The 21172-nt window shown below is 40.2% G+C and overlaps 1 protein-coding gene across 2 annotated transcripts; it reads left to right on the top strand.

Moving 5' to 3' along the window:
- Window positions 1–1606: 1606 nt before the first annotated feature.
- On the top strand, window positions 1607–7396 carry lmo2 (LIM domain only 2 (rhombotin-like 1)). 2 transcript variants are annotated; one of them, XM_030732249.1, is made up of 3 exons: window positions 1607–1796; window positions 5120–5335; window positions 6001–7396. In XM_030732249.1, the coding sequence occupies exons 1-3, from the start codon at window positions 1783–1785 to the stop codon at window positions 6224–6226; spliced, it is 456 nt and encodes a 151-aa protein (XP_030588109.1). In that variant the 5' UTR covers window positions 1607–1782; the 3' UTR covers window positions 6227–7396. The 2 variants fall into 2 exon arrangements, with proteins under 2 accessions (XP_030588109.1, XP_030588108.1); XM_030732248.1 differs by lacking the exon at window positions 1607–1796 and adding an exon at window positions 3870–4377.
- Window positions 7397–21172: the final 13776 nt, after the last annotated feature.

Here is a 21172-nt window from a genome sequence, read left to right as displayed (position 1 = left end):
GACAGCTGGGATAGGCTTCAGTGCCCTGTGACCCTACATTGGATAAGTGGTAGAAAATAGATAGATGGCATCTCCTGCATCTCTTTTGTCTTGATTCCAAGATCTAAAACTTGTAATAAAGTTTTTTATATGAGAAGCAAAATGAATATGAAAGTTCTCCATTATAATTTTACCCATTTTAGAATAATTGTATCAGAATTCTACAAGCACCTAAGCAAAAACAGTTTTACAGTGTAAACGATCTAGAAATACTGCTGTGAGCTTCAGTCCAAAATAGCTTTTAGTTACTTATCAGCAGGTGGCAGTAAAGGTCAGTATATGATGACAAATACCAATGATGGACTGAAGAGAAAATTTCAGTCTTCCCTGATATCAAAAGATGTAGACCTGTTTTTAAATAAATGTACTCACTCAAACTTGAAAGCTTTTTGAAGTGAGTTATTATAAATAAATGAGAGAAAAGGCTGCCAGCTCAGACTAAACACAAATGGACTTGCCTGGCAGACTTTTTCAGAACCATTTCTGGATTTTCTTTTGATTTTTGCTTCACATTTAACCACAATTTTTCCACATAAGTCTCTTACCAGCTCACCAGTCGGGTTCACCAGGAGACTACTGGAGAGAATGAGTAGCCAGCTTTCTTTTGTTTTGCCAAATACAGGAAGCAGTTAACATGTCTGCACAGCCTTTTGATTGCACTGTTCCACTAAAAGTGTTTTCTTTTAGGATAATACTGATTATGGGAGGATCCCAAGGGCAAGTGAAGCTCCCTTTCAACGAGTGACTCATTTCCGCAGTCTGCTATATTTCAATCAAGCAACAACTTTTCTAGTAGAATTCCAGGGTGGGTCCTCATCTGACCTCTGACCTTTATAACAAGATTTTTGAGGTTAAAAGCACAGCTCAATCTGTACCTTTCTGGTGCCGGCAAACAATAAAACATATCTAGACCTTTGGAAGTTCAGGAGGGGTGCTCTAAACCAGTGCTAGCTATCATTTCACTTTAGATTGGACAGGAAGTGGTCAGTTTTGCTATTGCTGTTCCAGAGTTTGTGCTATCATAGAGTCAACACTATGTCCATAGTCCTTTATTTCAGGAAATGTGCCTGCAAGCACTTTCAATATTTTCTTTCTAGGGGAATAAATTCCCATTCTTTGCTGAATGACTAACTCCTGTATCATTTCACTGTTTGCTTAGCAGCAATGCTTTTTCCCCTAACATTCCTCACTGCTTTCAACTCCAAAATGCTCTCAGTGCAAAATAGGCAAAACAGGAAGTTGGACATGCACTTCCCTAAAGGTTGTCCACGCTCTTAACTGTTTGCACCCCTGATGGGAATATAAGATGAAAATAGCAAACCACAACTGACACAAAAGATGACTTTTGCTCTTATTTCACATGCTGTAAAATTCAAATCATGATGTGTGAAAATGCCCCGCCTTTCATTTTTTATTACAGAAGCAGGGTGACACATGGATGTCACAGCTACAGTGAAGTGCAGCTCCTTTCTGGTGACATTTAGGATGTGTTAAAACAGAGATATGGGTTTTTACCACCCAGTGACAACAGCCTCCAGTTGCCTATGAGGATACTTTCTCCTATCACCCTCAGCCATCTGGAGTCAAGCCGTCTATCTGGGAAACCATGAGACGGGTGCCATCGTGCATGTAGGGGGCAGGAAGTGAATGCAACGTGCACCAGCCCTTCAGGAAAACTTCATCTCTGCATGCCAGTTTGAACATCCTCTGGGCTCTTTCAGTCGACTCCACAGGAAGTAGTGGATGACTTGTGTCATGTCAGTATTGATTTTCTCTTCTCTTGTTTCTCATCTGTCACAAATTTGTGTGCTTTGTGTTAACGCAGCCTGACATGCTGGAAGGATTACAATACTGTATTGGTGTGCAGTATTGATTACAATCTTCAAAACCTCCTTGTTTGATCATTATGGAAGGTGCAGACAAACACAATGCAAACAATTACGACTTTATATTTTCTGACTGTCCCATTTAAAGACTATATTAATTGTACACATATGTGGCAGGCTAAATTTCAAAGACAAAGACCATGTGCAAAAGGCACAAAAGGCTTCTCAAAGAGCAGTCTGTGAACCAGTGGTGGCTTTTCTGTGCCACCCATGACTGAGTCAAGGAGCAAATGTGCTACTCTACATTTCCTTCAGTCACTTTGTGTCACACCATGACGTAACAGCTCAGAAAAGGACCAAGGGAAGATTTCTGTTTAATTTTAACATCTGTTCTATCAAAGAGACAAAAACAGCTCAGTTAAAGTTAAAAACACCCCAAACTAACACATACAGGACTACTACAAACATAACCCACCACTCCTAAGTCTCCTCCTAAGCACTGAGTAAAGGTGTTGATCCATGGCACCATAAACTGGCACTCAGTAAACAAAGCTTAAGCTATTCATTTCATAAATTTATTTTTATATACCATTGAAAGCTCAAGAATAGCTTCTTGGCCGACTGCATGTGATAAAACTGTGCATAACAAAAAAGAATAAACTTGAAGTTTCAAATTGTAAGCTGTGCGAATGGGAAGTTTTCAAAGTGCTGAAGAAATTAAAATTAAATCGTACCATGGGAAGGTGGCGTGTTGCCATTGTTTGTGTAAGGAAGAGAATTTAACTGTGTAACAAGATGGTCCCTTCTTTGTGTTGTTGTGTTGTAGAAATCGGAACGTGTTTTCATCTGAAGGATTTGTAGTTTGAGTTTTATCTCTGTCAAGCTGCTCTGCTTTCTATGTAGCTGGCACACAACAGTGCCATGCTCACCTTGCTCCTGGGCTTTCTCAGCTTGGTATCATTCCAGTGAGTCTACACAGCTCTACAACTGTGTGGCCCAAGGATGCTTTCAGCCTTCATCTTAGAGTTTGCCTGTGATCTTTTTCTGTTACATCTGGCTGAGGAGCTGCTTCTGGGGTGCTGGAGTTTAGGTGCTTTATCTTCCCTGTCCAGTCAGACTGCTGTCGGTGTCCCTCCCTCTTACAGGCAGCCCCGAGGCACTGGAAGGAGATAAGAGAAGGGCCCGCAGCAGCTCTGGTTTGAAAAGGAAAAGGCATGAGGACACCAACTATGTAGAAATATCAGTGCATTCATTTCCCACAGAGGCAGCTCTTCTTTTTGGAATATTTCTAAGTATAGCTTAATCATATCTTCCTCCAGTTTTACAATTTCTTGGGGCCATCTTGAGCTTTTTAATAAGCATCAGAAAGTACACATATGAGTATTTTTTACCTCAACATATAATCAATTAAATCTCCAATCAATTAACCTGGAAAATGATTAGTTTAGAAACTACAATATGATGCAGTGTTATACATTAAACAGTTAGTCTGAAAAGGTCCAGATTAAATGTTTTCAGTTGTGTGTTTATGCAGGAGCTTTAAAATACAATATCACATTATAGGAAGTAAAATTAAGTCACCAAAAATGAGACGTTTCTCACTTATTAACAGCACAAGTTCACATTATTTAATACTGTAATAAACATTATCGTTTAAAGTTTATCCCTGACCATCAGAACTTTTTAGAAATGGCAACTAATAGGACATAATTATGAGAGAAAACAGACATACTCTAAGAATTAGAGCATGCCACTCTTTATATTTCGTCTTATCGGCACTTTGCAAAGCATAACAGCCACAGTCACGACCTGCTCCACGCCTGACAGAGCAAGGCCGTGTTAAGCTGTCGCTTTAAGACCGATTTCCCCCCATTGTCAAACAGTCGTGAGCAGGAAGAGGGAAACGAAAGCACAGACTGACGAGAGGCAGGCGGGCGGTCGGACAGGGGAGGGGGGGGGGGCGTATTTAAACACGATGCTGCTGCAGCCGCACAATAACGGTGCCCGCGGCTTCATGTGGAGGCGCGCGCCTGCGGCTCGCTCAGTTAAAAGGGACGCACGGACACGGAGATCCACGCAAGTGACCTTCTGATCGCCTCTGACGGTATCTAAATTTAACAAAGCGCGGACAGTCATCGGAGTCACTGCGGGGTGATAAAACATACTTGAAAGACGCGAAGTATCGCCGCGGGTCACTGCCTCAGGAAATGATGACAGCGTCCTCCATCACAGCATAGCCGCTTAAAGCCAACATTTCGCGTCTTGCGGCCATTTCGTCTGGACTCAGTTGCCTTTTTGGTTCAACACATTAAAAAGCCTGACACGGGCTGCTGCTGGTGTCTCGGGGGGGGTGAGGGAGCAGGTGCAGCGCGTCTGCCCGCATGCAGCTTCGCCTCGCGGGTGGCCGCTGAGCTGCAGGCTGGTGACTCCGGAATCTAATCTTGGATCAGGCTGGACATCACCTTTAAAGAATGACATCCACTATAGAGAGGAAAACACTGGAGGCCAATGAGTAAGTAGTAATAAGTGATATTTAAATCCTGTCATTTCTGATTCAAATACAACTATCAGTGACGGTAGTTGGGCTGATAGGACAGCCAAACTCTCCGGTGCGACATAGCTGGTGGCATGAGGTCTGAAGTCTCCTGCTGTTAGATGATGACAAGAAAAAAGTTAAAGTTTAAGAGTACACTAAGGAGGCTCTGGGAGGAAAAAGTTCAGTGCTGCACCGTCTCCAAAAAGTGACGAGCTAAGGCAGTCCTAGTGTAAATAACTAGACGTTTTTTAAACCCAGAATACTCTTTTTTTTTTTTTTTACCGTTACCACGCTGAGGCTGCAGTTTACTTATCCAGTGGCTCCCTCGGGTGGACAGGAATAAAACGCATCTGCGCACATAACTCGAGCTCAGGGACGCATCAAAACTTAAAACAATTATAAAATGAATATGCTCATATAGTACATTTCTTATTAGATATAAGACAGTGTGCTTATTGATGAACAAATGCCTCTTCTTTTTTTTGGTGCCTAATAATGTCAAAATGTCAACAGGTTCCAACAAAAAATATTTCAGAGGTTGAACAATTATAGTCCAGTGTTTGATTAGCCAGTTAGCAGCAGGTTTGGGAGACCTGCAGCCCAAACAGCTAATCAAACACCAGAGGAAAGACTTGGCTGATTAACAGATGAAGAAAACATTAATTCGATGCAGACCTAGAATCATTGTTCTTTTTTTTTCTTTTTCTTTTTTTTCCAGGGAACCAGTGGATGAGGTTCTTCAGATGCCTCCATCCCTGTTGACATGCGGTGGGTGTCAGCAGAGCATCGGTGACAGATTCTTCCTGAAGGCCATCGAGCAGTACTGGCACGAGGACTGCCTGAGCTGTGATCTGTGTGGCTGTCGGTTGGGGGAGGTGGGCCGTCGGCTCTACTATAAGCTGGGAAGAAAGTTGTGTCGGCGAGATTATCTCAGGTCAGTCTGGTTGGTGGAATGTAGTGATATCATGAGTTGATCGAGCAAGTTGTCAGCTTGTCCCAATAAATGCTGGTTAACATGTTAAAATGTCTTAGCATTTTTTAAAAATATAGGACTGACTCCAGTGTAATGGCCCAAATACTCACTAATGCTTCTGAAAATAGTCCCCAAGCTATCTCACGATTTAATCCTGGTTGTAGGGCTTTTGTAAAAAGACTGTTCCAAAATTACTCGCGCCCTTTTAAAAGGGCTCGCTCCCCTTTTAAAACCCCATTGGTGGGGTACAGGGCCACTGCACGAGGGGCGTGGATCACCTGGTGAAAAATATGGAGTGAAACTAAGTCAAATCAATATGGTTTAAGTGTAAAATAAACAACGGTTTGGTGATGCCATCCATCTGGGCTTAATTTCTTTTAAATTTAGCTTTGATCCATTTATTATTGCTAATAATTGCAATAATTGGGTGTGCAGCCTTTTTGGACTTGTGGAAAGGAGCAGGATAGAAACAGTTCTGCTCTAACAGTGTAATCCCTCAGGGTCAGGAGTAAGATCCAGAAAAACTTAATGGAGATCCTGTTAGCCTCTCTTACAGTTTCACATCATTGAGTAAATGTTTTCCATCTTCCTCTCAGTAACCTGCTGATACCCTCTCATCCACTCAGGCTTTTCGGCCAGGACGGTCTCTGCGCTTCCTGTGAAAAGAGGATCCGAGCATTTGAGATGACGATGCGTGTGCGGGACAAGGTTTACCATCTGGAGTGCTTCAAGTGCGCCGCCTGCCAGAAGCACTTCTGTGTGGGTGATCGCTACCTTCTCATCAACTCAGACATTGTGTGCGAGCAGGACATCTTTGAGTGGACCAAGCACAACAATAATAACATGGTTTAGGAGAATCTCTTCTTCCCGCTGGGTTCAAAGGGAATGGACTACTAATAGACATTTTGTTGCCAGCGCAGGCTTTGTTATGCATTTGAAATTCATAATGAATCATTTTAAAAAGAGGGGCTACATCTCTGCATGTCTCCCTGCCGGGGACTAATGAAGGCTGCACCAGCAATAACAGAGAGCTTTTTATTGAAGGCAAGAAAAAAAAAAAGGTCCAATACTGACAATATTTAAAAATGCAATATTGGTCATTTGTTATACACTGAAATTTTAGAACAAAAAAATAAAATACTTGTCAGGTTTCTTGTAGTCTAACACTGTTGCATCACCTTAGTGTGAAACTTTCATTAAGAAGATCAGCAGCTTGTATTTTATGGATTTGTAATTTCTTAATGCTTTCCAAGTACTAATTATTTAAAAATTTGTTAAAAGGATGTCTCTAAATCTAAAAAAAACCTATGAATTCCTTGTTTATTCATTTCTGTAATTCTTCCTATATGTTAAAGCAGTCCGTCTCAGGCTTTCTTTTGCATGCCTCCCTTAAGAAGCTGAGAACAGTTCACCCACCTTCCACCCCTGCGAGCATTATTTTTTTTATAAATAATTAACAAAACAAATATCCAAGTCAAATTTCATTCAAATGCAAGCCATCATTATAGCACATCAGTTCGTTCAACTTAGATTTAGTCTGTATTTTTCCATGCAGAAAGGGGCTCCACCTCACAGTCTTGAAGTGCTTGTTTCCCTGTGGACTAATTTGCTGCACTGACTGTTTTGTTAGAGATTTAGCGGAATGAATTAACTGGATGTGTGCTAAGTGAATACCATGTCTGTATATCTATAATCATTTGTGAAAGTTTTCAAGAAAATTTGTACGAATTTATTAGGAAATTACAGACCTGTAATGAAAGCATTACCTGATTTTCATATTATAAATGGAATTCTGTATCCATTTTAAAAAGTCCTGATCAGAATGATTGTTCTGTATTGCCAGGTTGAACTGGTGGCGCCCTCTAATGGTCGAGGGAGCCCATGCAACACTTGTTTTACTGACTTTGCAGAGGTTTTCTGTGTGTCTTTTGTAATTTTACCAACTCTCTGAACATTCATTTAGGACTTTTGGGATATTAACCTTCAATTTATTTAATAAATGACAATTTAGAGAAATACTGATCATCTTTGACATGAGTGTCTTCCTGGCCGTCACAAAGAAAAAGCCACACAGCTTGTGAAAAATGGATATACATACAGTTTAATAGATCATTTACCAGAATAACAGCAAACAATAAGTTAATTATAGTCTGGATGATCACATTTTATGCTCTAAGCAGGGATGGCAAATCAGAGACGAGAGACATACTACACACTGGTCACAACAATAGTAACACAAACATGCTAGGAAGGCTAGAAGCAGAGAATTTAAGCTGGTACAAAGATCCATAGAAAGCAGTAATAGAGGAAATCAAAACCTGCTTTAATTTTGTTTAATTTGCATCCTGTAACACAGAGTCAACATGACTAAATGTTTAAAAATCATATGCAAACATTAAGCTTTGATCAGATTGGATTCTAGATGTTGAGTTAACATATCAACACCCTCTTAAAATAATGGCCAAAGTCATTTTTCCAGGTTTTTCAGAAAACACAATAAACTGAACCAAATATTGAAAATATGATGATTTAGGCAAACAAACAAAAAAGACTATTTTAGGAAGGCCACGATATTACTTATTGTTATCAATATTTTGTACAGTAACGACAGATGCTATGATGCGAGCATAGTGAAGTTACAAGAAATCTGTTTGAAAGCTTGTTTTTATCAAACTCGTTAGGAGGTGTAAAATGAAGGATGTGGCAGTTTAATAAGCAGAAACTGATTCTTCAAACCAGTTTTTAGCCACAAGAGGTCACTAAATGATTTATAAATTGAAGCTTAAAATGAAGGACAGTGCAGTACGGTTTTTACCCAGAAGAAAGAGAGCTTCCCAACAATAAGAACAAAGTCCTCCGACATGATCGATGAATCCTAGAGGCAGAAACAGAAGAATTTTATAATGAAGTCATGATGTCTGGGGGTGTAACGCTCAATCCCTTTCTTACTCTCGCTGTCTGTCTTCAAAGCTGGGGCAGAGTGTTTCTTCTCTCTCCTCACGACTGCCAGCTGACAACTCACTCTGAACTGGCCGCAAGACATGCTCCCCCAGTGCCATCCAACAATGTCCTGCCATCCCCAGTTATCTTTACTGGCACAACATTAGTAACTGAATCCACGAACGGCTCTGGAATCAAGGCCCCTGACCACATGATATTAGCTGGTGAGAGAGACAGCCTCAACTGGCATAAAGAAGTGGTTGACAGATGTGATTGCGAAACAATTTGCAACAAAGGAGACATAGGAGAAAGAAAAAGGAAAGAGGTGGGTAAAGGCCCATGTCAGAGCACAGAAGCTCCAGGATGATCCCTCACAGATGAGGGAGGAATGAAGAAACAGACCAAACCCACCCAGACTGAGATTACATTCTTGCTGAAGGAGATACTTGTGGGGAAACTAATGAGTTTTACCACAATAGAGATGGGAATATACTGCATGGGCACACAGAGGGATAGAGTGCCTGTGCTCATTTGGAGATCTCCAGAATCTTCAGTGTGGTATTAAGCAATGCTTGAGGAATGGTGGCATAGTTAAAAAAAAAAAAAAGAAAAAAAAAAAAAAGAGAGAAAACAAAACAAATCAAAACATAAAAATGATGCAGTGGTCTCACCAGCAAATCAGTTCCATACTGAACACTGGGTGTAAGATATGAGTGGATAAATAACAAAAAACAAATAGAATTTGGAAGCAGCTTAACAGACAACACTATCTACATTCACGGTGACAGAGGACAGTTAATCCCTGCGTTTTGTTGACACAGGCTTTACTTTCTAAATGCTGTAACAACAACAGTAATAATAATGTTAATAACATTGTTTCTGTTATTTTTCTTTCTGGCCTCATGATCATAAAAGCTTTAAAAGCATAAACTCATCAGAAACAACGTTTAGGTAGCAAAATACATACACAGATTACCACAAACCAACTTTAGCATTTGGCTTAGCTTAGCATATTGTCACATGGGGCAGTATGATTTTAGAGCCTCTGCTGTTTGACAGAAATAACCTGTCACAACACCTGCAGAGTGACTGTAACACTTCTGTATGATTTCAACAAATGAGATGCAACTTGTTCCTATGTGGGTTTTTGTTTGTTTTAAAAAAGCCAACAGAGCCTGGCCTCATTTTGCGCTTTTCTGTGGTTTCACATTTGACGGACAGATTTGAGAAGAAGTGTAACCTTCTCAGCTATAGCTGTTTTAGCACACAAACTTCTGACGATTTTGGGAGACTCTGGTAGCGATATTTTCCGCAGTTAACACACATTGAAATGCTCCATGTGGTTTAGTTGAGGCGGCTGCCCAGATAGAGTGGGCAGGAAGCAGCACACATAATGCCTAGTAATGAATGCACTGGAATATTAGCTGTGCTATGTGTATGCTGGGGCAATCTGACATCAGACAGACTTTGAATTAGGGAGCTTGCATGTAAAAGATCAACTAATCTTCAAGCAGACTGTCTGAGACAGTGGTAAGGCTTAGACAAGTTCAGGACTGAAAAGTAGGTGTAAAAACAGCTTAATTAATTTAAAAAAAGCACATGTATTACTAAAATATGGCTCAGTTTCTTTAACTCCCGACTCCCTCATAATCCCAACCTGTGGCAAAGTTTCAGTAACAGAAAGTTATATTTCAGGGTGATTGAACAGTGTTCAGTTTGTATGTCGAAGGATTGAAAAGGGCTGAGCGAGTCACCAGGACACCAAACAGAACATTAAATGAAGGTGTTGTACTCTTTATGTCGTTCTCTAAAAGGAGTTTACTGAGCTTAAAAGGGATGGAGCTGAAAGATGGTTATGTCTCATCTCACAACATTCACACACAACACACTGGCCTACAGAGACTTTCTACATTGGCCAAGCAGCCTGCTTTCCATCCACTGACTCTCCACTGTTGCCCTGCAGGCTGAGCTTTACCAGAGCACTGCATTGACTTGCACAGCAGCCTCAGCAGGACTCAATAAAGCCCTGTGCGTCTTGTGTCATCCCTACCAGCTGTACACAAGGCCAGGAGTGTAGTGGCGTGTTTGTATGCCGAGGGAGGCCTGTTTCATCTCCAGTGCCCATGTCACAGCAGTCCCATATGGGTAAACCTAAAAACATCCAGCTGTGAGTGCATGGAAACCAAGGAAACTTTTTTGAGAATCAAACCACAGTGGCTTGCAGCTTGTTTTTATCAAACAGCTGGCCCCACTGAAACAACCGCCACTAATAGATCTCACTCTGGTGCAGTGTGCAGAATGAACATTAGATGGCAGTTCTTCTCCAGGTAGATGTACAGTGTCTTGGGTGGTGCATGACAGGAAGATTAAGGGGAAGCTGGTTTTCATGTGGATGGTTCAGGAACACGATCAGACCTGAACTGAAAGTGTCGACCCACATTCAAAGCAGTGTGGACATGAATGAGAGTTCAGCGACACCTCCAAAGGAAGATGTGGTTGGACAATTATCTTCAGCACCACAGCGATTAATCACAGTGCGGCCTGTCAATGTCAAACCCATCTAAAAAAATGAGTAAAGTGCTATTGATCATGCCCGCCTTGGGTTTCACTTGCACTCACACTTTATCAGATGGAGCTAATTGGGAACATATTTAGTCTGAGGTCCTGAGAGATGTGTCTGTCAGGAGTCACATTCCTGCTCCGATTCTATGATAGCCCGTAGCGCCTGCAGTCTGGCTGCAGGACAGGCTGTGGGAGTAGAGTTTGGGGGGGTTGGGTTGTGGGGATTTGGTATGGCAGCAAATTCAGAGGGGGATAGGTGAGTAATAAGCGTGCATCCTTTAACTGTCTCTGGGCATGTCCGTCTGAATAGATTAAATATGTGCTGAGGATTTATTAAGTAGAGAGTATCTGGGGCCACCGAAAAACTCCATGACTGAGTTCCGTCCACCTTGACTTTCCTCCCACTCTAATTTTTCTCTATTTTTACAACACACAATCTCTTTCACCTATTTTCATTTACCTTCCAATCTATTGTTACCCCACCACGGCTTTTTGAGTCTTTTAAACTTTCCTCCTTTTCACTGTGCTTTCAGGCAGCCATATGTGCAGACGTGTGACATGATGGAGTCTGTGATTATTATCATGCTTACCGCTTTGGCCTGGAGGCCTTGTGTCAAGCAAGCTGAGGAAGTATAGCACAGGAGCATTCAAATCAGTTTACTCAATCAAAAGCAATAAAACAACACTATAAAAGCCCTGCGCTAAAATTGTTACTCAGTAAAAAGATGCTGTAATCAGGCGGCATAATAAACGGAACTATTCAAGATATAAGTAGGCTACTTGATGATGATGATGATAATACTTTATTGATCCCACAATGGGGAAATTACAGTTAACAGAGCACCCATCCAAGAAGACAAACAGAACAAAGAGACTTAATGCAAACATATTTTAAAATGATATTTTTTTTGTCATAAAAAAATTTGTTTGTTGGCCATTTAAAAAAAATGGGAGATTATGGGGAGCTAGCTATTAGCTGAGCTCAGTTGGGAGAACATTAGACTGAAGGTTCCTGGTTCAAGTCCTGGGTTTTGACAAGTGTTAATTGCATTAGATGTTAATTCCTTGGCGGGTTGTGTAAGGATTCAAGATGTGGATCACTCTACTGTGGTGCCCCCTTACAAATGAGTGAGTAGGTAGAAGTTGCTTTCCAGTCTGGGTGGATGGATTTCTGCTGGAGCCAGCTTCAAATGCGCACTTCCTGAACTACCTGAAGTACCTTAAAAATTTAAGCAAGTAAATACTAGTTGGCATTTTTGTTACTACGTTAGCTTAGTTTAGTAGAGCTGGACTGACTCTGTCTGAAGGTAGAAAAGAAGTGGAATTCAGTGTTGCTGCTGTCTTTAACCATATAGGCATGAAAGCAGTATGTCTTCTTCAATCTTCTCTGTCATCTCTTTGTAAATCAGTGAATTAGGTAATTTTCAAGACATCAAAATATCCAGTTTGCATGTCCGGGCTCCTTATTTCTGAGAAATCTTTTCTGTGATGCATCAACTTCTGGAAATGTTTGGCATACGTTTGCATCTCAAACACACAAGCAAATTTGTCTGCTTTATTTTTCTAACCTTGTTAGTCTAAGCAGACTGATATATTTTTATTTGTTTGATTTAGATCTCCTACAGTTTGTCATGGCTGAAATTCTTTTGATCTATCATGCAGGGATAGTAAATCTGTTTTGAACTAATCTACAGGATTTTTTTTTTTCAACATACAGAATTCTTCGGCCACAAGTCATTTATGCTCTTAAATGATCCCCATATGCTGAGCAGCACTGGCTTCTGATAACCCCTCTACACAAGGCCTTCATCCAACATGCTGAGGGGAAAAGTGCCGCCCTACTGGGATGGACAAGCAGCAAAACTGCAGTACAATAATAAATGTAGCTGCATGCTGTGAGCACATAATACAGATTAGAAACTACAATCACAGGAATTATGTGCTTTATAACTCCAAAACCACTGACTCATGCTTTCATGGATGAATAGTAGAGAAAATGAACTAACATTACACATGAAAAGCTTCTTGAGGGTTCAGTATGATCATGAGTAACTGTTAAAGGTCAAAGGTGAACTTTGTCTGTGCTGCAAGCAGAGAGAACAGGTCGGTATAAAGAGCAAACCTGTCAAGTAATATAAAAAATTATACTTATAATTGAGAGTCTTAATAACATTTGTGATTTATTCTCTTTTGTTCCATGTGAATACTAATCTCACAGTTAGAAACATTTTAGTGATTGATTGCTGTGGTGTCTTTTCATTCAGCCAACTACTCCCTGTTTCTTATTAAACACAGCACCATCGTGCATGCAATATTTTATCGAGACACTTTATTCCAGTGACATTAGACAACCTCTTGTACCAAACATTGCTGGGATCCCATACGTTCAGACTTGCTCTATTTAGATGAGCATAAAAAGGGCTTCCTGGTATAAATCTAAATCTGACACATACCTCCTTCTCATCAGGCATCAGTGAGAAGCCAGACCATTACCAGGAAGCAGACCGTGGCAGTGTATTTCACTTTCAAGCAATCAGCAATGGAAACTCCAATTAAGGTGGTGGAAAAAGGTGGCTACTGCTTTTAAAAAATCAGTACAGATGTGCAGGTAAGTGACCATGCGGCAAAACTTTGCTACACAGCGCCAGCCTCAGTGCAATTTCCGTCTCTAATTGGACTTCCCATGCAATGCCTGCTTCTAATCACTGCAGGCAGGCACGTTGGCAGGATGGTCGGCCACAGTTGGATAGATTGCGAATAACTTAAAGACAAAAAAACTGACTGGCCAAGGATTTTAACTTACACATTTACAGGCTTTATACAGTTTTAGTCAGTGGTGGTGAATGAGTGGTGAAAGAAGTAAAGACTACATTTACAAGTAAAAGTCCTACATTAAAAGTTTGACCAAAATAAAAATACAGATGTATTGACAGCAGCATCTCTATGCATAATTTTTATGCTGTAGATGTCAAGACATGGCCAATTGTAATCTATAACAATTCATCATACTTCATAAGCAGATTCTGAAGTGCAGCTGGGAGTTGATTAATCCGCTGCTATTCTTGAAAAAGATATTTTCACAATATTTCAATGACTGTTAATTTTCAAGAAAATTGGTTTCAGTTCATTTGATTGAAATGTGACGATAGGTTGTACACCATGATTTTCAATTATAAACTGAGTATTTTTGGGGTTCTAGTACATGGTCAGACCACAACCCTATTTCTAAAAAAGTTGTGGTACCGTGTAAAATGAAAAGTAAAGTAATTTACAAATAATTTTAGCACAAAGACAGTGTAACAAGCTTTAAAATTGAAAATTTGAATATAAAAAAAAATATATGTTCTTAATTTAAATTTGATGCCAATATTTATAAAAAGATGGGGCAGGGGGTGGGAAGCTTTAACTGTGTTTTGTATTGCAGTACCTCCTGGCTAACAATACTTTCAAACACTTTGAAAGGAAAAAGATCGGTTGCTGTAGCTTTGAAAGTGAAATATTTTTGTTTGCGTCTTGACAGGATTTCAGCTCTTCAACATTTTGGGGCCTCCTTTGTAAAATTTTTCATTTCATAATGCATACATAATGCAAACATAATAATGTTTGAGAGGTCTGCACTGTAGAAAGGTCACTTTAGCTTTTGGAATAGGTGCAAAAAGTGGTTTAGCACTGTCTTGCTGAAATAAGCAAGGCATTCTCTGAGCAAGCTGTCATCTGAATGGCTGCTTGTATTTTGCCAAAACTTGTCCAAAACTGTTTAGCATTAATTGTGCATTCACAGGTGATGTTAGCCATATAATATGCCCCCACCTCCCAAAAATACTATCATACTGTAGATGCTAGCATTTGAATTGCACTGAAAAGCTGACTAGTCCTTCTCTTTTTTAGCTTAGAGATAACAGTTCAGTCAGTCAAATTTTCCACTTCACCTCAGTTGTTCTTAAATGCACTTAGGCCCAGAGAAGATGCAATGTTTTTCTCTATAGACTAGTGTCAGGTTTGAACCATTTTATTAACCCTTCCAGTCTCGGGTTTGGCCTGCATCGCTTGCATACAGAAATTTCTCTGGATTTTCTAAATCATGTAATGCTTTTATGTGCTGTAGCTAATGAAATGGCTCACATATTGACAATTTTATATTAAGAACTGTTATTGTTTAACTATGTGCAAATGCAGTCTTTGAACCCATTCCCATTTTTGCTTCTCAGAGCCTCTTTTAAATACTCGTCATGTTACTAATTTACCTAATTAGCTGTGGAATTTTCCACCAGGTGTTTTTTTTTCAGCATTACAATAAATGTATTACAATCACATTATCATAAGGGTTCCAGTTGTTTGGTGCCCCAAATATAGTTTACAACAAAACATTTTTTTCCAGCATTTTTGAATTAAATATGTTGTCTTTGTACTATTTACAAATCAATACAGAGTCATTGGACTCTGTTCTTACTGACATAGCATCCCAACTTTTTTGGAAATGGGGTTTGAATGAAACTTTATTACATGATTAAGAAAGACACTTTCCACAAACAGCTGGAGCGCTCCATGCCACCCACCATAACACAGAATTTTTGAGCCTCCTCAATTCTCTACACCTGCTATTCTGCATCTTGCCTTTATGTTTAAATCCTGGCAATGCCATTTTTAGTTAAGAATTTCTCTCTTCCCTAGGAATTCTTTGCTTTCAGAGCAGCCTCACCTGGAACCAATCTGTAACACAATCAAAGTGTCCTAACATGAAAGCTCAGTTCCTTCCTTTGATAGTCCATTTCTCTCCACACTTGCTATTTTCTCTTTTCTCTGGTAGCGCTACAGCATGTCTGGAAAAAATTCTGCTTAAAATAGGGACTCAGTCACTAACCATTATGCAGATTTTCTTGAAACAATTCACTCGTGCTCTGCTTTTTGCTTTTTGCAGACAACAGAATGTTCCCTTTGTCTAAAAATATGCTGTGGCTAATGACAACTAAAAGCCTCAATTGTTGAGAAATTGAGAACACTGCTGTGAAGGCCTTGAGAAATTTGAGGTAATAAAATATAACTAGGAAGACAAATAACGTGCGCTAGCCATATCATTTACAAGTGTAATTTAGTGGTTTCTAACCCAATTCTTCAAATGCAGGAAAAAGATAATTTTTTAAAAATAGGATGTGTGAAAAGTGGAAACAAGAGTGTAAAGTCACTTTTTTTCAAAGCTTTTTTTTCCCCTTTCCCTCATCACTGGATTGCACTCATCCATCCAAAGCATTGATTGCAGCTTCTGGATGAGTTGATGCTTACAGTTTGCATGCTGCCTGCTCATCAGTCATCCCTCTCAGCTTCAGAGTGTGTCCAGGATCGCAGGGTGATTAAACTCTAATAGCAGTCTTTTGAGAAGTCCAGGGGGATTTACTCCTGAGTCAACATGCCAGACCCCATTTCCTTCACACTCACTGCTGCCTCTCAACACCCGACCTGCGCCAACCACAGTAGATCTCCACATGGAACTTGTATAGATTAAGAAAACCTTGGAAGTGACCCCGCACAAGGCCTTAGATACACACGGGTAACTGTGCCAATAAATGTCTCATTTCATTGCTTTGATTTTAATATTCAATTAAAAATATATACATGAAACACATATGATTGTGACATTTTTGTTTGATCATGATTTATAAATAGTTTTAAAGAATCATATTAATCTTTTTCCCACTGTTTCATTTAGGAGTCAGCACCCCATCTCACCCTATCCCTAGCATCCTCCTCTGTTACACCAACCCTCTGCAAGTCCTCCTTTGCCACATCCATGAATCTTCTTTTTGGTAGTGCCACTGTCTCCAAACTACACATCATAGGTCACAGGTCTCACTACCATCTTGTAAACCTTCCTTTTTACTCTTGTTTCTATCCTTCTGTCACAAATCACCCCTGATGTTCGTCTCCACCCACTCCACCTTGCCTGCACTCTCTTCTTCACTTCTCTTGAACACCGTCCATTGCTTTGGATGGCTGACCCCAGGTATTTAAACTCATCCGCCTTCACTACTTCTACTCCTCGCATGTTCACCTTTTCACCCATCTCCCTCTCATTTACACACAAGTATTCTGTCTTGCTTCTACTGACTTTAAGTGAGCTTTTCTCCAGAGCATTTTTCCTCACCACCTTTATTCCACCTGCTCCCTACTCTCACTACAGATCACAATGTCTTCTGTGAACATCATGGTCCACAGATACACCTGCCTAACCTTGTCTGTCAACCTGTCCATCGCCATTTAAAAAAAAAAGGGGGGCTCAGAGCCAATACCTGATGTAATCCCACCCCCACCTTGAACCAGCCTGTCACTCCAACCGCACACCTCACCACTGTCATTGTTCTCATACATGTCCTGTACCACCCTCCCATATTTCTCTGTCACTACTGACTTCCTCATGCAGTACCACAGTTCCTCTCTTGGCACCCTATCATATGTTTTTTCTAGATCTACACACAATGCAACTCCTTCTGACCTTCTCTATACGTCTCCATCAACATTCTCAAAGCAAACATCACATCACAATCACTGATTGTCACCTCTCTTCTTGACCTAGCTTCAACAGCCCTTCATGGTATGGCTCATCAACTTTATCTCACTGTGTTTGCTACAGCTTTGCACATTATCCTTGTTCATGAAAATTTGTACCAGTGCATTTCTTCTCCACTCAGATATCCTCTCACTCTCCAAGAGTGAGATAAACAATGTGGTCAAAAGAGTTCACTGCTCTCTCTCCTAGACATCTCTATGGAGGTACCACCTTTCCACTCTTCATGCTCTTCTTTCTTCCTCCTTACTAATCTTCTGCACTTCCATCTGTCCTCTTCTCTTTTTTCATTTTCTTCATTCATCAGCCCCTCAGAGTGCTCCCTCCAGCACACTCTTTTCATTCATTAGTGCTTTGCCATCTCTATTCTTAATCACCTAACCTGCTGCACATCCTTTCCAGCTCCATCTCTCTATCTAATTGATACAGAACCCCATTAATAGTCCAACAAATGTATATACATCATGATGTTTCATGATATTTGAATATATTCAGAGGAATGCCCCATACTGCAATTTATTAATAGAAACTACAATTGGAATGATTGATTGATGAAACAGTTGAGTAACAAAAACAATTAAGGAGTCTCAATATGCAATAGGCAACATGGGCCAGTACACTGTGGGCAATTTTTAGTTACAGTTTTCATATAACATTTGAAAAACTCTTAAATTTAGCCCTAATGAAATTGAATCATTGTGTGGCCAATTTAGCACTGAAAGGCCAGCACAGCATACACACATTCTCTTAGTGCACATGCGGCTATCTTAAATTATGTCAGGTCACACGTTGTTTTCAAAATAGGAAGACCGCTTTGAGAAATTGATTCAAGAAGCTGATGAAAATATATTGTAATAATAATAATAGTAGTAATAATAATAATGATAAACTCTCCTTCTACTCTAATAATAATCAGAAGTAGCACCTTCTAATCTTCATACTGCACCTGAAACATCCATACAGCCTTAAGTTATTTGGGGTTGGTATGAACTTGTGCACTGCTTCATCTTCTTGTGCTTTGCTGACAGAACACAGGATCTTCTGCTGCATTAGCCCAGACACACCAAAGTGTTACCAAATGGTCTTCTGCACACTCCTGCTGTACAGATGTGGCTGATCCCTGATCAGCATAGAGTTTTCATGCACAGATTTAAAAAAAAGCAAACTGTATTCACGTATGTCAGTGTACACGATGCAAACTGTAAGCTTTTGTTTGAATGGGAAAATGGAGGGAAATCATAGTGTTTGATCTAGAATCCCGATGGTGTTTTCCCGAGCTGAAGTGAAAGATTGAGACGCTTGTCATAGTGCTAACATTTCAGACATCTTGTTTTGTAACTTCCCACGAACAACAACACAGCGCCCCTTATCCACCATCCAGTGCCTCGGTTCAGACAATGTATGCTGTTCCTCCATGTGACTTTAATTGAATGATTAGATGTAATTCAATAAGCAATCGAAGGGCAGTGCGCGTGAGTTTGAGGCGTAAAGCAAAAGAGCACTGGTGAGTGGGCTCTTTGTCCGTGACCTTCCATCATTGCTGCTACCTTTCAGGCTAAATCACGCGGCCTGATCGGCCTCTGGCCAGCACCCCTGTGTGGACCCCTCAACTCCAATATTCTTCGCCACCAATTTCAGGAACCTTGCAGTTTACAGGTTTAGTGCCTGCCATATCTTGTGTTTGCCATGTGAGTCACTATCTTTAGACAGGACCTAACCACACAAAAACATCCAATTATTATTGTCTGTGAGCAGAATTTCCACAAATCCCTTTGCTTGGATACATCAAGCTTCGGGAATGTTGGCATTAGCTAACACTGATTGACAAACATTCAGTCCAGACAGATCACAAAACACATCAACTTGATAGTTTTTAACCAAAGAAAGGAGTAAACACCAGCTAATGCAAGATTGTGAAATTATTCTGAATTGTGGCACAACTTATCCCAGCTTGAAATATTACCCGTGCATGTGGACCCATTAGCCACACATCCACATAGCTGTTTACTGTCATTCTGCCCTAGCTCATGCAAATTTGGCAGGAAACAGCTGGCATTATAATAAAGAAAACGAAAATGTCTCATTCCAAAGCTGTACGATGATGCAGTGAAATAGTTCCATAAATTACCTCAAGTCTGCTAATTCTCAGAGTAAATCAAAGTCCCCAAAGGAGCTGCAGTCTGTAAAATATGGCTCATTACTAAACCAAAGAGACACGAGCCCTCGGTGGGATTAGAAAAGTCAAGGCTGGTTATAAAATATAAAAGAAAATGTTAATTTTAAATCCAGGATTGTAGAAATGTCAGAAAATTCTTGCCACCATTTGAGGAACTGACTTGTGGAAGCAATCTTGGCGAATGTGTGTGGAGACAAGTGTATTATCCCACATGTGTCTTTAATGCTTGATCAGTGCACATGCCAACTGTCATATGTTAAAGATAGACTTCACCCTCTTGTGCCAAGAAGGCCCATAGATTTACAGTAATACCCCACTGCAATAGTGAGAGCTGAGGTCTGCAGGGCAGCCAGAGGCTTCATTCTCAAGTTATATGTTGTAAAGCTTTGTTACTAATAATTGTTACAGATTCCTGGATGCAATGATGACTACTGCAGCTGACTGAGATCACATCTGAACCCACAAATCATAGTTAAGCCAGCTTCATGTGCAGTGACGAGCAAAAGAAAAATGGGGTTACAATGACACTTAGATACAAATGTCTATAGCTAACTAACATTGTCATTACTCCTTAAATAAAAACAGTAAACCAAAATAGAACGAGAAGTGCATTATGATAGTAGACTTCTGACAAGGCTATTGGCTAATCTGTCTGTTAGTAATCTGGCTAACAGAGAGACTGACAAACAGTACCCAAATATAGCCACTAGTTATAGCAACAGACTATTGCTATTGCGAAGTTATGACATATGGGTTTTTATTTATTTATTTTTTAAATTGAATTGAGTGGGTCTGTGGTCCAAAAATTACTGAAACAACAATGTCTCAGCAAAATGTATGCATACTGGATGAAATTCCATCACTTTTATACATCCACACTGACATGTTGAAAAAAATGGATAAATAGGTTGTAAATACAATGTAATTTTATACACATCTGTATCTGTTTGAAAGCATACATTGTGTTCTTTGTTTCAATCCAAGCACAAACCCTATTTGCTTTATTTATTTATTTTGCCAAGCTACGTAATTTTTCTTTGAATTTTGCTCAGATCTTCAAACCAGAAGCAAATTGAATAATCAAAGCAGTACAACAGAAGAAGGTAAGGCTTTGTTAAAAGTGGCAGTGAATGGACATGCCATTAGAGAAAAGCTTACAGGCTGTGAACTAACATTGTATGGTGGTGGTTCTGCGGGGGTGGGGGTGGGGGGGGGGGCTCCAAGTCTGCAGCCGTTTGAAAGAGGACAAGGCAGTTGTTCAACAAGTGTCCTCCAAAATTAAGTGATGGGAGCATGACTCTGATTAGATGCCATGTGAAAGAGCTTCTTTCTGTCTCAATGAGAACATTCCTGACAATTAGGTGAATGAGTGCAGCTCTGTTTGTCTCTCGGAGGCGACCTTTTCTGTTGGGTCAGAGACTACCTGGGAGTCCATGTGATGCATCTGCGTGCAGCTCTTCAGTGCCAGCATTAACACATGGCAGGTGAGGAGCCCCTAATAGTTAGTTAAATTAGGTTACAGAGATTACAGTAAATATTACTGCTGTTTAGGTTAACTGCA

This window comes from Archocentrus centrarchus, chromosome 6 (assembly GCF_007364275.1).
Source record: "Archocentrus centrarchus isolate MPI-CPG fArcCen1 chromosome 6, fArcCen1, whole genome shotgun sequence".
NCBI lineage: Eukaryota > Metazoa > Chordata > Actinopteri > Cichliformes > Cichlidae > Archocentrus > Archocentrus centrarchus.
The sequence above is the reverse complement of the archived record's forward strand: the minus strand, read 5'-3'. Positions and strand labels throughout refer to the sequence as shown.